Consider the following 17,708-nt stretch of genomic DNA (forward strand, 5'->3'; position numbering starts at 1 on the left):
TATATCTAAATAATTTATTAAACTACCTATTCAACATTAAATTACTTAGAAAACCGTTTCTTAAAATTTACAGCAATGTCCGAAAATGGTGTATCACTTTCTTTCGAAGTTTTTGGAATCCTAAAAATTCTCCGAACCTTTGGAACCATCAGCAAGAGATTCTGCCCAAGGCCAAATGTGCTGGAGCAAAGCCAGTAGAAAGTCACAGACTGTAATAAAGCAAGATATTTCAATTATAAACATATAATTTTAACTATTCTAATAATATATATATATATATATACACACACACAAAGAGAGAGAGGAAGTACTCTAAAAAATCTTATATAAATTTTGAAGGTAAATCTAACATACAGAAGAAAATCATTCTTACAATAGAACATGAAGTTGCAAATGGAAAAAGGCTTATTCGTCAGTGCATTCAAGGAAGCGAAAAGATAAAATGCACAATATGAGTTTGATGGAAAACAAATTTTAAAAAGCACTATAAATGCAGACAGATGAATAACAACTTCATAAACTATATGTAGGGTATAATGGGAAAAGATACAGTACCAAAAACAAATCTTTGGAGAACTTAAATGTTCAAAGGACTTGTTATTCAAAACTGTACATGCATGTTTTATTCACGCAACTATGTTGTTTGGCTGTTGCAAAATTGCATCCATTAAATAAGAGCAGTATATTTTGTATGATGTACTGTAAACTTAGATTACTTGAATCCAAAAAGAAAAATTTTGTATATACTAATCACCTTTAGTAATCAATTTCTTCGCTCAGATTACTGACTGTATAAGCTGTCAAAATGATTAATATGGGCTGCATTAAAAAAATATCGCTTTGTTACTTGATACGACTGAAAAACATGAATTCAATTGAATCAATATACTGCAAACTGACAAGTGTATATATTACAACATTTTATATACAAATATTTTCACAACTTTTTCATCACAAGCTTCACCGGCTATTTCAGTTAATAATAATGAAAAAAAAAAAAAAAAAAACAATTCAGATGCAAAAAATTTCAAAGTAATACATTCAGGTAATATCTACTAATGAAAAAAAAATTATTAAATATGTGTTAATTTAAAAAATGTTTTTATAAAAATAATGTTCTGCAAACATTATAGTTCTGTTATTAATGTTAATAATTTCAAAACTTGATTTCTGTTATTTGAAAGTAAAACCATAGAAAAGTAGTTATTTCGTATCATATAACTTTTATTGTGTACAAAAAAATGTATAACATATTGCATATAAGAGTATATTCATGTTGTCTAAATATGCATTAATCATTTATTTATTACTTTTTCCCTCTCTTATTAAAATAGATGCATTTTGAATAGCATAATGCCAAGAACATCAATTTTGTCTTTCTTATTTTCTAGTATACAAACAGAAAATTTAGTGATGGTCAAAAAAGAAACAATGCATATCTGTGATACAGACTCAAAAACATAACAATATAGACAAATGAAATTTGGTATATAATTTTTAAACCAAAACTGGAGATTTCTATTAAATTTTGAACAAAGTCTAAGCACATGAAGCAATGTGTGCATGTGAACATACTAGCTCAAAACACAAAAAATAAATTTATCTTAAGGACCTTTTACTATAATAGTAAACTTGTATGAAAATTTGAACCAAACCCTTTGGAAGACAGATTGTTTAAGGATCTTGCTAATTCAGGCATAAATGAATAAAATAGTTCAAAATTAGAACAAAATAAATGTATTTTGGAAACAAATCTTGATATTAAAATTTAAAATATAAACCAAATTTTACATCCAATCAGTCAGCAGAAAGAAGTCCAAAATATGTATTTCATTCTTTTCACAAGATGAACACACAATAAACTATACAGCATAAAAATATGAAAAAGTCAAGAAAATGACAATCTGATAGATTTAAACAATTTTTTTTAATGAGATGCAGGAAAACTGAGAAAAAATATTTAGCTTAAATACATTTTTAAATATTTTCATTAATTTTTAAATTATTAGCTAAACAATGATTAAGATTATTTTTAATTTATTTTCTATTTAAAAAATGTTTAATTCTGAAAACAGCTGCAGCAATGTAAACCAATATAATGATTTGTATTTATACAAACTGCACATTGTAAGATTTAAAAAATATGCAGTAAGTTGTAGATTCTGCACTTTTTTATTTGAATAAATAACACAAGAGAATATTTTCTTATTGATTGATTTATAACAAAAACGTTTTAAATACTGAATCATGAAAGCACAATCTAAGCAATTTGCAATAATTTACAGATGTTATGTTCATTTTTGATGAAGATGAATGCATGTCTGAGTGTATATTGGTACTCTACAGGCTAAACCATTTGAAATAGAGCTACCAAATTTGGAACATATATACTTTGGAGAGTGAGAATGTACACCCTAAAATAATCTTTTTGTAATATTAATTAATTAAAAATTAAACTGAATGTCAACATTTTTCTCAGATGGCTTCTAAAAACATAACTGCACAAAAATAAATTTTACACTGTTTTAAAATTTAAATTAAAAAAATGTCTTTTTAATGATATCAATTTAATAATTGTGGAAATTTTGTTAAAATATGTATTGCTTAGTTTCCAATGCTACATTATTACCCTGAAATTCAAATTATTTCATGAAATATTTAGTTGTTTGATTTTTCTCCATTGTTGAAAGTTAAGGAAGAATGATCATGCTTAATATCCGAGCAATTTTACAATACAAATAAACGTGAAATTACAGTACTAAAAAATTCAGAAGATACATGAACTGTATATTTGCATTTTTAATAGCATTATGATTTTATGGGACTGTTCTACTTAGAAAAAGCTTATGTATATAATAAAGAGAACTTGATAGTTCAAATAACACAGCTTTAATGTCAAACAATTTGGTGGAATCATGGACAGGAAGTTATATCAAAATGCGTTATCTGAAAACAATTACAATCAATGTTCTTAGTGAAACAGCTGATTGAATAAAGCAAGTAGAGTACAATATATCTATAAAGTTTATTATTAAAAATTTACAAAAATGAAAAATGAAAATAGCAATAAGACAAAAGAGTCTTTTAAACTAGAAATCTTACTAAGCAATAACTAATTAATATTTACTAAATTATAATTTCTTATGCACATACACTTATTTGACACAATAAATTATATCCTTTGTGTATTGTTATAACAGAGAATAAATTTAGCATGTCAATCTATATACAAAAATTATATAATAATGGAAGAGTATTGCACTTACAGATGGGTTTATTGTAGCTGCTACAGCAACTATTACTATGATTCCTCTGGATGTATTTATCAAAAATTTTTGTAGCTTTGACCCTTTTCCAATACTTCGTAAAGCATGAACCTAAAAAAAAGCAAAATGAAGTAAAGAAAAGCCCATGTCTTCATCAATTGCTTGGAAAATATGTGCTCAGTAGATATTCAAAACACAGAGCATATTTACTTAAACATTATTTCCTTTATAAGAAAATTGTTTATTGACATCCTTAAATCTCATCTTGGCAACTAATACTATTCTGTTGAAACAATAGCAGGGGTGTTTGTGGGACCCCAAAAAATCCCCTGAAACTTTTACGGACTTACTACCGGCATTTTGGAGTTTCGAGAAGGGGGGGGGGGAGAAATGAAAAATTACAATTATGAAGTATTGAATGACCTAATTATAAAAGTTCAATGAATTACTTTTTTTGCAAAATTAATAACCATAAATTTTCAAAGATATAAATTACTACATTTTATGCAAATATTTTAAATTACCTGAATTAATTCTTTTAAAAAAAATTATCTAATTTCTGCTGCTTTTTTTTATTTTCTGATGTTTGTGGGCTTGTCTTTCTTTTGTGGTGAACTTCATAATTGCAGGAAGGTTGATTTTTATTTTCCTCATTTACAGTTGAAGAAATTTCCTCGAGAACAGCACATGCAGAGGTAGAAGCAGTTTGCTTTTCTGCTAATGTAGAAGGTTTTTCAGAGACTTTTATAGGTGACTCATCTGAAATACATGTTTTTAAGTCCTCTTGATATGTTTTCCAACTTCTTTTCATATTCAGTAAGAGATCTTTGTGAATTGGATCAGTCATTGGATTTTTTGAGCCATATTTTTCACATGAGGTTTCTTTAGAAGCCATTAAATCATATTTAATAGTCTGCACTGCATCTAGGGAATCAATCTTAAGAGAGGTTCTATAGTCAGTGACAAGTGTATCCATTAAGTTGAATGCACTTTCCACTAATGGGCCATGGAAGCAGCTAAGGCAGGCTTTGACCAATTTAGCCAATGTAGGATACTTATAATCATTTGTGAAATCATCTTTTAAATTAAAAACTTTAGACCAATATTTATCAATTGTACTCTTGACTTGATTTCCACTTTCATCAGATGTGTAGAGCATTTCTTTGGTGATATCAATATCACTCTGGTATAACCTTATTTCAGCTTCTACTTTTGACTTTTCATTATCACTAAAAATATGGGACATAAAAGATGATAATTTTTCAAAAGCTAATATTGTACTGGTTTTACCTCTTAGCTCTGGATCTAATGCTGTAAAACTAATTAGATATGAATTTTTAAGGGGTAATTTCTGTTTCATATGCTGAAATTTCAAAGTGAAATTCTCTTGCGTACATAAATAAAAAAATATTTCAATAAGCGAAACGAAAAATTTACACGTGCATCAATAAATGAAACGAAAATTTTACACAGCGGAGAAAAAAAAGTTGCGAAGCGATCAATGACAAATAGCTAATACGGCGAAAAATCCCCCTTCTCTACTTATTGGCGCCACGCCCGGAGAGATAAGACCTTTGAACCCAGAGTCACGTTATCGCACATCTGGTCGAACGAAGTCTCTCCCTTTTTTTTCTGCCGCGCCTACTTGCCGAAAAGAATCCAGAAGAGAATGTCCGAGAACCGGGGGAATGAGTCATAACTCGCAATAAGGAAAGAACAAAAAAGAAGTTTTTTCCCCCTTTTCACGCATTATCACTGCCTTTGGAGAAAGAAAGGAAAAGTTTTCACCACACACACTGACCTTGCGTTTTCTGCTTTCAAAGCAAACAAAATTACCCAGATCAAAATAAATTATTCATTATTATTCTTACTTCCTTTTGAACGACGATCCCCGGAATTTCCGGGTATCGAAGTTCAAAATCCCGGGAATTCCGGGGTTTCCCCGGATCACAAACACCCCTGCAATAGCATATTTTATACAATATACTATTACTTCAAAACATAATAGCATTAAGAATTCCCCTTTTTTCCCCAAAATATTTCCATGGTTTTAGTTACTATTATACATGGTTGGTATTACTTTAAACTTCTTTTATATAAACCAAAATTATTGCAATTGAAAAAAAAATTCACCCATAATATTTAGGTTTCGATAAATCTCCTCTTTTTCAATTTCCCAGAATACAAAAAACATATTTTTGGAATTATTGCTGTTGATTTGTGAACATGAAAACTCAAAAGTGTAACAAGCTAGATGGTTGAAATTTGGCATGGAATTTTACATTCAAAACCACAAAAGTTCTAATTAAATTGGTAAACAAAAGATATGGCTGTTACTCAGTGTGCACAAGATAATAGTATTAAAAAAAAATCCAGAAAACAACGAGGATGATATAAAATATATGGGTTTGTCACCAGACTTGTGGATCTGTGATAAATTTTGAAACAAATCCCTAAAAAAGTTGCTTGACTGTTAACCCATCTATCTCTGCTCATGTAAATATGATATCTCAAAAATAGAACAAGATACTTAGATGAAATTCATGCACCTAAGTTGTATATCTGTTTAAAATTTAGGATATAAATCATTCAAAGGCAAAAAGCCCAAAATGTAAATTCAATTCTTTTCACCTACTGCACATTACGTAAATACAAAAAGTCCAAGGAAGAATATTTCCTTTGGTTATATTATATTTCAATTTTAAAAAGATTATACAAAATATTAACATTGTGCAATGAAAGAAAAAAATAATTTGTTGCTTTCTTTTCATAGATCAGCACATTTGTTGTACCTTTAAAAAAAGGGGTAAATTTTTGCTCAAATAGTCTAATTTTATAAAGGCTTATTAAACTTTACTCCTAGTTTATTAAAAAAATTTATATAAAAACAAATTTTTCTTACACTATTTACTTTTGACAAGTTTTAAATAACTGCCAACTGCTTAGATAAGAAAAAGGTAATTAAAATGGAGTTATTATAACTAAATATTAAATAAATAAAAAAAACTATTAATGCTTACATGAACTCTAGGAGAAATGTTAAAAAAAATCAGAATAATTTTTTTACAATTTTCTCAGATACTTTTATAATAATATAGAATAATTTTGTGCTTCAAAGTTAGTGTAAAAAGTGAGTATGCATTTTGCATGTCTTCCCTTTAATCAGTTAGATCCAAATCTAGTTAAAGATTAGCATATAATTTCATTTATATCAGAAACTTTTTTTTTTTGAGTTAAAACGTACACTTGCTTTCAAATTACAGGTCAACAAAGAACTAATCTATTAATGAATCTGTTTCAGAATTCAATACTACGCATATAATTTTCTTTATTTAGCTCATGGCATTTCTTCAGTTATCAAGTTTACATACATAAGGACAGAACAGATTATCTGTCAATGTTGCAGATACTAAATATAAACACAATGCATGAAAATATTTATTCTGTAAATTTTCAAATAAAAACTGTAAAAGATCTTTTATTAATTCTTTAAATATTTTAAGCAGAAAAAAATCCTTAATTGTAAATATACTTTTTATATGAATGGTACTTATAAGAAAAAAATGATATAGATGTAAAATATTGATGATATATGTGATGTGTTGATAATGATAGATGTGATATGGGTATCAGCATCTTGAATTCAAGGAAGCTTAAGCTCTGGATAATAATATTGCTGGAAAAATTTCAATACAAATACAGTTATTAAATAAATCTGGCCATTTTAAGTCTAACAATAGTATAAAATAAAATTTAATTTTAAAGTTTCAATAGCATTATATAGAGGTAATTAGTGGAAAATAAATTTTCTCTAATTTTTGAAAAAATGATCTTGATGAAAGAAATGCAACTTATTTGCAAGGAAAAAAATACTCATTTATTTAATCACTCCTTTCTTTTAATTATAAAAGCCAATAAAATAAACATTAACTGTTTAACAAAATCAACATACATGAGGGTTATGAAGAAAAAAAAAGTATGAATGCTAAAGGATAAACCAGCTATAATCTAAAGATTAATTTTAAGATTACGAGTTTGAATCTCTCTCATAACTCAAAAACCATTTGCAAAGAGAATTTTGTTGACTAAAAATATTTTCCCAACTTTACAAATATTTATGCAAGTATATCAGAATGTCTTTCCCTGTTTGTAAAACATTAACCTGAATAACCACAGAAGTTAAGTACTAGTAAGTTAAGTACTAGTAGCCTCTCATAATTCTATTGTTTGTTTGTTTTTTCATTGTCAAACATACAAGAACTATTCAATACATGTAAATATTTATTTAAAATAAATGTTTCATTAAATGGCATCAATGTTGGAAAAGGTATAATATGTTTTAAGATTCTAAGAATGAAAATTGAATTTTTCTGTCAACAGTAATTTAAATATTTCAACAGATGGAATCCTCCAGACATTATGACTATAAAACAATATTACTAAAAATTTGAAGAATTTAATACAGTCAATAACTTTCCAAAAATCAATAAGCCTAGAGTGAATAATGTAAATGTGGAATGCATGTTTCTTTCTAGCCCTACAAATAATATATATTAAATTTGCAATTGAGATTCCTAATAGAATAACAACAAGCACTTAAGTGATGACAACAATTACTTAAATTGTGTTTACTTCTCTGATTAACAAACCTTTCAAATATCTGGAAAGGTAAATAATCATAATATCTACATCTGGTGATCAGAACCTCAATTTTTTCCACGCACCAGAAGTCTTGACAGTATATGGACAAAAAAAAAGTGTACATGTAAATTTAAAAAGGCAGCTAGTCTTATTGTAAAAACGATTATATTATTTACAATTTATAAAAATAAAGATGTGTCTAGACATAAAAGAATTGCACATTAATTGGCTGTAATGTGGGAATGTTTTTTTTGTTCATTCAATTTTATTCGATCTATTTCTTTCAATATTCTATTTTTTTCTTTTATTAACAATTGAAATATCACACATGTAGTGACTGAATATAATAGGAGAAATACGAGGCCAATTAAATGATTAGAACAGTAATAGATTAATTCAATGGAAGGCAATGAAATCTTAATTATTTATCAGTATAGTAGTTGTAAAGTAAGCATATATTTGGTTACATATAGTGAGTGAATTCAAATGGGAAATAAAAAGATTAAAGATAAGTGAAGAAAAATCCTAATTAATTACTGATACAGCAGCAGTACCAGTCTGCAAGCAATAGCAAAAACTCTTCTGGTACAGCAACTGTATCGTCCAAAGGGAAAAGATTAACCACATTTAAAAAATAATCTCATATCTTTATACAATTTAGAGAAATAATGGCATAGTCCAATGTAACTAAATATTCTAATGACAGATTTAGTACAATCTACAAATAAGTACACATCTAAAATGTAAGGAAAAAATGAGAAGCAACAAATTAAATCAAATATATTTAAAATCACCCTTTTGATAATGAACCAAAAAGATTTTTTTTTTTATTTCCAACTTTCTGCTTTTTAATTTATAACTTATTATTATAAATATTATAATTTTTTTAAATATTTTTTTCCAATTCATTAGCAAATGGTACTATCAGTATGATATTAAAATTTAATCCGTTAACTGATAATAATGCTTGGAAATATTTAATGTCATCAAGCTACATAAATGCACCAAATTTCAAAATTCCATATTAGCAAAAATAAAACAAGTCAACAAAATATTTATGAACAACCTAATTTGTTTCAAATAAAAAAATTAAATAATACTGGAAATAATTTGCCACAGAATATTATTTCTCTAAGCATAATTTCATATTTAACTGAAAATATGCTAAGAAAAACCACAACAAAACAAGGGTACAAAAACAAACAAGGGCTAAAAATTCTTGAGAAAGAAAATACTTACTTCTGTAAGAGTCAGGTTTACAAATAAAAGCAATATTGGAATCACAAACATATCTGGACAAGTAAGGTCAGGAAACCATAAAAGTCCTTCATTTTTTAATGCAATTAATGAATCTGTTACTGAAATAAATAAAAAAATATTACTTTCAAAATCAATTGCTAAAAATTTAAACATACAAAAATCAAAATTATAAATATTTTGTATACTATAGAAGCTGAAAATACTAAATAAATTTGCTTTACATTTTTCTTATAAATACTATGAAGCATAAAGAATTTTAATAATAGTTTATTACTATATATCAAGCATTTTATTGCTTCAATAAAAATTACTTCTATATAAAGGGAAACATTTTATCTTCAGTACCATCATCTTCGTCAAATGAATATATTACATATATTTTAAATAATTTTATTTATTTGGTTCTAAATTCTTGCATTTTTTAAATAAATTGCATTATCATTGTTTGAAAATTATTAACAACTTACAGGAAACTTTTGTGTGCTACACACAAAAGTTTCTTTAAAAAAACCATTTTATACAATGTGTAATTTTTCAAGAATCTATAAAAAGATTTTTCAAGCAGTTTTTTTTTTCCAAATTTTATTTAAAAATTTATTTCAAGTAGGTGGTATTTACAATTTAATTCAAAAATAAAATTGTATATGAAAAGACAATTCTATGCATTTTTTTATATATAAAAATAATTTGAATGTTAAAAATATAATATATATTTTTAAGAAATATGCTTATTTATGTGTGCTTATATTTTCATAGTAAGGAGCTAAGATTAAACATATTTATTATATTCTACGTGCATATAATGTTTACATTGCATAGCTAATAGTAATGATTCAGTAAGTTATAGCAGTAATTTTTGTTTCAAATAGTTGCTAAATTAGCCAAATACATCAAGAATCCAAAGCAAAAAGTTGGTGTTATTGCATTCATTTTGGAAATAACTACACTGATGAAAATTGATATAGCGTATGGTGACATTAAATTTTGAGCTAACAATAAAATAAACCATGTTTGTATTACATATGTTTAAAATATGCTTTTAAAATATTATAACTCTTTAGAATGAGTGGACACAAATGAATACCTTAAAAACATATAAAATCAGAATGCAAATGGGGTTTTTTTAATGGGAGTTTATTATATACTGCACAATATATGTATTCCTAATACCATAATAAGTTTACACTTTAGTTCTTTCTCACAGTATACATTCAGCCATGAATAATATCTTGCAATAGTAGAAGTTGTAATCTTAGCCGAGTGATAAATTGATGATCTCATCCTTTCTGTCATTATGAATTCATCCCATTCTACTAATTAAAAGTGTAAATTATATCTTTTCAATAGCATATTTTGTATTTCAAAGCCAGTCATAAATTAGAAGTTTAATTATTTGAGAATTAAAAGATTTTAATATCTTCAATTATTATAGAAAATCATTATTTACCAGACCCATTTTTAAAAAATATTTTTGGAATCTGTCAACCTCAATATTTCTTCTGAATTCCTTGATATGAAAAAATAAATAACTCACAAGATTTCTAAAACAAGAACTTCTAATGATTTAAATTCGAGAACCATCTGTGTTACATAATTACCTTTAAACGAATATAGAATTTTTAAAATGGAATTAAGATATTTATTTTTACATATATTACATTTCAATAAAACTCTTACAATAATGCAACATTAAATATTAGATTGTTTGGGGGGGACCATAAAATTATATCTAATATAACATAGTACAAATTCTTATGTACAAAAATTTAAAAAAAAAGTTGCTTTTAAAATATACTAAAATTTTTGTACTTTACAAGCCAGACTGTAATGAAAATACAGATGAAATTAGCCAAAAACAAAAGAATTGTGTTAAGAATAATTAAGATCTTTAGGCAACATTGAGATTTAAGAGTTTTGTATTTAATGTAGTTGTTGCACAGTTTAATACCTATCATACATTCAGGGATGTGGTATTTATATTTGACAAAAGCAGCCATAGAGTCAGGAAAAACATCAAAGATTATTTAATTATTATGAATAAGATTATTACAATAAAACTAATCTGCTATTATTTTAAAATACCTGAATTTGAGCTTTGTGACATGAAGGTGAGATTTCTCAGTGAAATAGAGAAGACAATCCATAATGGAACTTGAAATAAACTCAACAATACAGTCTTGAATGGATGACAGTTGTCACGAATAACAAATTTATTATGTATTTGGCGAAGCTGTAAAAAAGGGAAAATATAAAGTTTCTAGGCATAATAGAACTTGCACAAGTAAAATTTAACAATTCCATATAACAGTTTTAAGAATGTATCATTTAAAACAAAGAAATTTCCTTGAAACTCAATTTTAAATTAAATTTGATAACTAACATATTTTCATTTAAATTTAAAAGATACAATCTCGCACACAAAAAAGATGCAATTTTTCAATGTTTTTAATAATGATATAATTAACAAAAAAAATATAACCATAGAATGTTTACAAAAATAATTTATACAAATCAAGTTACAAAATTACGTATCTTTCCCTCGTAGAAAGATAATTATAATAAACTTAAATATGACACAAAAATCTTAAAGGATAAATTTAAATTTGCAAATTTAGACCCATTTCTGGTAATTTAAGAGCATACTGGTTTTACCACTCCATTTGTTCTTTTACAGAGGTAAATAGTGAAATTAAAGCAATATATTTTGAATAAGTAATTTGTAAATCTTCCAAGCAAATATATTTCATTTTACACAATTCTTTTTCAAAAAGGAGTAATGTGCTTAGTGGCATTTTTATGAATTTTTTCCTGTTGTACACATTTGTAGACGTGTACAACAATAACACCTTTGCAGTAACTTCTGAAATTAAATGCAGCATTCAATAATTTCTGAAATTAAATCAAAGGCAGATCAGAAAGAAAATCAGTAATCAATCTATCTTAACTAACTTATTCTGTTTCACTGCAAAATTTCCAGCAAATTATTGCACTATACCATAAGCTATTTGCAATGTTAAAATAGAACAATTTTTAACCCCATGAACTGAAATGACTTTTATCATAAACTTCCTTGAGCAAATTGGTAATGATAAGATGCATTCACCAGAATCTTTTAAGAATTGATGATTTTATGAAAAATATTCGTGAAAAGTTCTTTAAATAAATAAACAACCTTTTTAATTTTTATATTAATCTCTCCTCTTTAAACTAAGAAAATTAAATTGCCTAAGCACTGCTAATTGAAAATAAATTGTAATTCAAGGGGTTAATGGTTACAATCAGTAGTAGTTCAATACATTTATAATATGCACATGTGTATAAGATATTTTGGTGCAATTGAGTAGCTTAGGAATTTTAATTATTTAGATTCTGAGTGAGAAGTAACAAATATTACTAGAAATTGAGACACATTAAATACTTATTTAATGCATAGTAACAAAATATATTAATACCTCCAAACTAAAAAAAATTATTAATTTTGATTTGAAAATATATTAAGTGAACCTAACAGATATATGGGTCAAATGAATTAAGAAATTTCACGTTTGTCTTATTGTAGCTATTTATTGTGTGATCCAAAAACCTTCAGAAGAACTAGCAGATATTACAAAAGGTACAAACTGATATAGAAATATTCATTTAGATAAGTTATTTCTGTACTACCATAACTATGTTGACAAAAGCAATTTTTTTTTCAGAGAGTATGTTAAACTATAAAATTAGATTTAATGATTTTATCCATAGCATGCCACTGATCATGCCACGAATTATTCATCAAATTATTCTTTTGCTCTATTAAATAATAGCAAAAAAGAAAGAAAAGAAAAATTAATTGTACATAAACTATGATACTTAAATATAGGTTTGTGTTTTGAAAATAAATACCCTAACCAAGTTTGTAGAAAGATGAATTATGTTAGTAAATTCGAATATATTCTTTCTTATTAGTTAAGAAAATATAAAAGTATCCATCCACATTTTATACAACATTTGTTCCAGTGAACAGGACAATGAATCTCTATTTATATCTTTCAATATCACAAGATAGTAAAGCAAATATTCTTTTTTCTTATACTCTGAAAAAAAGAAATCAAGAAATATAAATTTAGGAAAGCAAAGGAGTTAATCACATGGTCATTTTTTCTGGCCAAGAAGCATTTCACAGAAATCAAAGAACTATAAAATACCACTGAACTTTAATATCTAGTGAATTTTGTCCTTAACAAAGTCTTGAATCCTTTTGATCAGAAACATTTTTTTCTTACATCAATGAACTTTGCAGCTCAACTTTGCAGCTGCATCTCAGGAGCTACTATATATTGTAATGACTGTTATTCAGAACAAATTATCATCAGGACTGATGATAATTTGATTGAAAAACACTGTCATTAGTTTTATAGAGAAGCAGCAAAAATTTTAATTCAATGTCTTAATTTTTACATTTTACCTATAGATTTCAGAAATTAACAAAAAAAAAAAAAAAAAAAAAAAAAAAAGAGGGGGGAGTGGTGCCAAATTTAGCATTTCAGAACGACTATGCCTAGGAATTAATTTCTTTTCAATAATCTGACAATTTCTAAGATTGAAACTATTGAATACCAAGAATGAACATAAACAAAATAAAGAATTTGGCTAATTGGCAAAGACTATAAAATTCAGAAATATTTAAAATTGTCCTCAAAAATCTACACTATGCATCTTGGCTCTAATAATCAAGAAAAAAGTTTCACGGTAATTCAGTTGTCATACCAGCATCGTAAATAGAAGAACTTAATATCTTTTGAAGAATTACTTTAACATATGATAAATATCTGAAATTCAAAAATTATTTCTAAATATTAAAAAAAAAAAAAAATTGTAATGTTGGATACAAGTTATTTTTCTATGTTTATTTTCCAAAATAAATGTTTTTAATTCCCTTTTTTATCATATTAAATCACATAACCAGATGATGAATAAAATCAAAAGTATCCTTTTTAAATCTTTCCACTACAATAAGAATTTTGAAATTAATTTATAATATTAATTATAAAATCATATTTTTATTAGTATAGTAAAAATTGAAATGATTAAGTTAGCACAACATATATGGAATCAAAATCTGATTAAATTAATCAATAAAATAAAAAATCAATAAAATAAATTAATCAAGGTAATAAGTTTCTAAAATTATCAAATTAATATACTTTCAATATAAATACACAATTTCAAAATTTTCGCACATCAGGAAATAAGTAAAAAATCATTTGCAAAATTTAAACTTTAAAAATGGATAAAAAAAGTAGAGAAATATTTTTTAAAAAGAAATGGATAATGAAATAAAAAAAAGAAGCAAATGATATAATCTGAATAGAATAAATAGTATCTCGAATATCGGCCAATTTAGGCATGTTGCCAAAGTCATGGTTATTCTTTTAATAATCGATCAATTTAATTTCACAAGTCAATGAACATAAAACATGTTAATTATTTATTCCAGTTTAAATAAAAAGGTAACTAAAGTAATAAATTTCTTGAGAAATGAACCATAATTGTTTAAATAAAAAGGTAACTAAAGTAATAAATTTCTTGAGAAATGAACCATAATTGTTTAAATAAAAAGGTAACTAAAGTAATAAATTTCTTGAGAAATGAACCATAATTGATGCTTTTCTTACTTGCAATAAAAAAATATTTAATTACTATGATGAAATTATAAAAAAATAACAAACAAATATAATATTAGAAATTATTATTTACAGGAGTTGTCAGATGCAATTGTAAATTATTTATTAAACTGTAATAGTTTAATAAATAATTAGCATTCCAACATATTATAAATAATTAATTAATTTGTTTTTCTTTTAGTTTCTTAGTTTATTTAATATTGCATTTAATAATGAAATCCAAGCACACATAGTAATTTTAACATTTTAAAATATATAATTTAGATTTTTTTTTTTTTTTTACAAATTTATTTATTTTGCAACCTATTTAATTGAACTGCTAGCAAATCCCCTCCACTCTTTAAGTTGCTATCTGCCTAATCCAAAAACCCTTACTTGCCTCAAAAAGAAAATGAATAAGGTAGTTACTTTCCTTTTTAAAACCAAATATGAGAAATATGCAAAAAAGAAATTTTTGCCTAAGATTTATAAATCTTTTCTTTGATAACAGAAATAAATTTCTACAATGAAATTATTGGAACATTATAAACATACCTACTTGTCTTTTAAAGATTTTCTTTGCATGAGTTTCATCCCACTTATACATTACTTTTGCTATATTCACTTCTTTATTCAGTTCTGGTACAAGCTTTCCTATTTCATCATTTATATTAGAAAGTCTTGCAATAACTTGATTTTGATGAACAGCTAAAGGAAACACAATAGCAGTTCGTATGCCAAGAGTTGTCAACATAATTAATCCCCACCATGGAAGACCTGTCGATTGATGCAAGTCCAGTAAAAAGTTCTGAAATGACTGAACTGGAGCAGATTGTGATAAACTGATATAAAATTGAGGAAGTGAAAAATTTCTTGAAGATATTACAGTCCTTGAAGAGGCACGACAAATGGAATATTTGGTATCAAAGCTTCTGAAATGCAATGGATGGTAACATCGCATATGTAAATAAGAGCAAGACACTCTCTTGAAATTAAATCTGGAGACCTTCTGAATTGAATTCATGTTTTATACCTGAAAATTAAAGAACAATATTTAGAACTTTGTTCATAGATTATATATACATTCTTATTCATAAGTAGAAAAATATGTACGGCTTAATCAAATGAAAGATTGTGATATATTTCTGCAATGATTTTAGCAAAGAATATTGGTGAATAATATTCCCAACATATCAATATCCATTGCTAAAAGTTGCTCATGAGAAACATTGCTACAATTTAGCAGCATTTTTTCCTGAGTTTTTCTAAGCTAACATTAAAGCTAGTACCAACTAGAGTTCCACTGATGAAAAGTTACATTAGAATATCAGCTATTTCAATAGTGAGTGGTACATATATTTTATCTGAGTAAATGTATTGTTTATACATAATCAGCTTATTGGTTGAAACAACTATCCCATTGATCCAGAAACTACACCTAAATAAGCCAGTTATTTAACACAAACCTTTCCATAGCCAAGAAACTTATTTTCATCAATAAAATAATATAAACTATGTTATAGCTAAAGCATGCCATTATTTATTAAGCCTGATTCAATATTGAATAACACAACAGAGAAATTGAAAGGAGAAAACTTAGTCAAACATATAATTTATAAATCATAAAATGAATCAAAACTAGAGAATCAGGAACCAGATTCTCACCAAGGCAGAAAAAATTCTAACAAAACCTATTAAAACACATCAAATAACCCATAGAATGAGAAATTTAAAAAAAAAAAAAAATATTGACATATTTGCCAACTTATTGTCTTAAAAATGTTACTATGTAATACTTATCACTGCCAAGTAACATTTCTCCTATATACTTTAATACTATACTATAACATTTCTCCTATAACTTTTTGTCAATAAGTTAAAAAGTTTGTGTTACTTGATTTTGGTGCCAACAACCAGATTAGGTAGGTTTGGTTAACAAAAAGCATCTTTAGAAGTTAAATATTTTAACAAAATATTATATTAGACAAATGCATAAAATTTTATTAATAAAATGTTTTAATGCATTTTTTTAAAATTACCTTAAATTTCTATACTTTTTAATGAAAGTTTCACTCAGATTTAAATATTACAGAAATAAAATTTTAAAAAACAAGATGGATAGCAACTTAATACTTCAATGATCCACATTTTTCCAAAAATATACCATTGATTATTTAAAGCAAAATTGAAAATTCGGGGACTTCAGTTCCAGCAAGAATTTGTCTTTATGCAGTACCAAGGAAATGATAGAACGTTTTCATATAGAATCGGGAAAGATTTATAAGCATTAAAGAAATACATTTGAAAATCACAGACAGCGTTTAAATTTACATAAATGTATAAAAAATGAGAGGTAAAAACAGATGAAGCGTAAACTGATTTTACCGGCAGTATCTTTGTATTCTGCAGTTTACCTGTAAATCTCTTAGAAGAGAAAATTTGTTATTTATAACATTTCATTACAGATATCTATACAATTAAATCTGTGTTTGAATATTACTATTATAAACAGTGAGCATTTATGATAATAGAAGAATATTATAACATGTGTAACATTTTATAAGAACAAAATTTTTTTTAATATAACAGAATTCTTAAAACATGTGAAGGAAACCTGAATTCAAAACAAAAAATAAATTCAATATGATGGCATAACGAGTCCAAAATTGACGAATCTAACTTTTGGGCAACTAAATCCAAGCCAGCATTTGTATCGGTTTTATTTTATTTATTACACTACGCTATCTTTTCGCTAATTTTTAAAATTTTTCCACCAAAAAATTTCTTTAATAACACTTAATAATGATACTGTGAACATCATGTAGTTCTCTTGATTATCAAAAAACACTTTATAAATTACAAAATTTTCTTTCAAAATATTTGAAGAGGACTAAAA

At 25.9% G+C, this 17,708-nt stretch overlaps 1 protein-coding gene across 1 annotated transcript; it reads right to left on the reverse strand.

Annotated features, from left to right (window-relative positions):
- LOC129957696 (cytochrome c oxidase assembly protein COX18, mitochondrial-like) lies at nucleotides 1-17,436 on the reverse strand. The gene is made up of 6 exons (XM_056070154.1): nucleotides 17,198-17,436; nucleotides 15,372-15,845; nucleotides 11,250-11,397; nucleotides 9,147-9,265; nucleotides 3,267-3,377; nucleotides 1-209 (listed from the first exon to the last, which is right to left on the reverse strand). Exons 2-6 carry the CDS (start codon nucleotides 15,834-15,836, stop codon nucleotides 42-44), a joined length of 1,011 nt encoding a protein of 336 aa, XP_055926129.1. The 5' UTR covers nucleotides 15,837-15,845; nucleotides 17,198-17,436; the 3' UTR covers nucleotides 1-41.
- Nucleotides 17,437-17,708: the final 272 nt, after the last annotated feature.

Source organism: Argiope bruennichi, chromosome 11 (assembly GCF_947563725.1).
Source record: "Argiope bruennichi chromosome 11, qqArgBrue1.1, whole genome shotgun sequence".
NCBI lineage: Eukaryota > Metazoa > Arthropoda > Arachnida > Araneae > Araneidae > Argiope > Argiope bruennichi.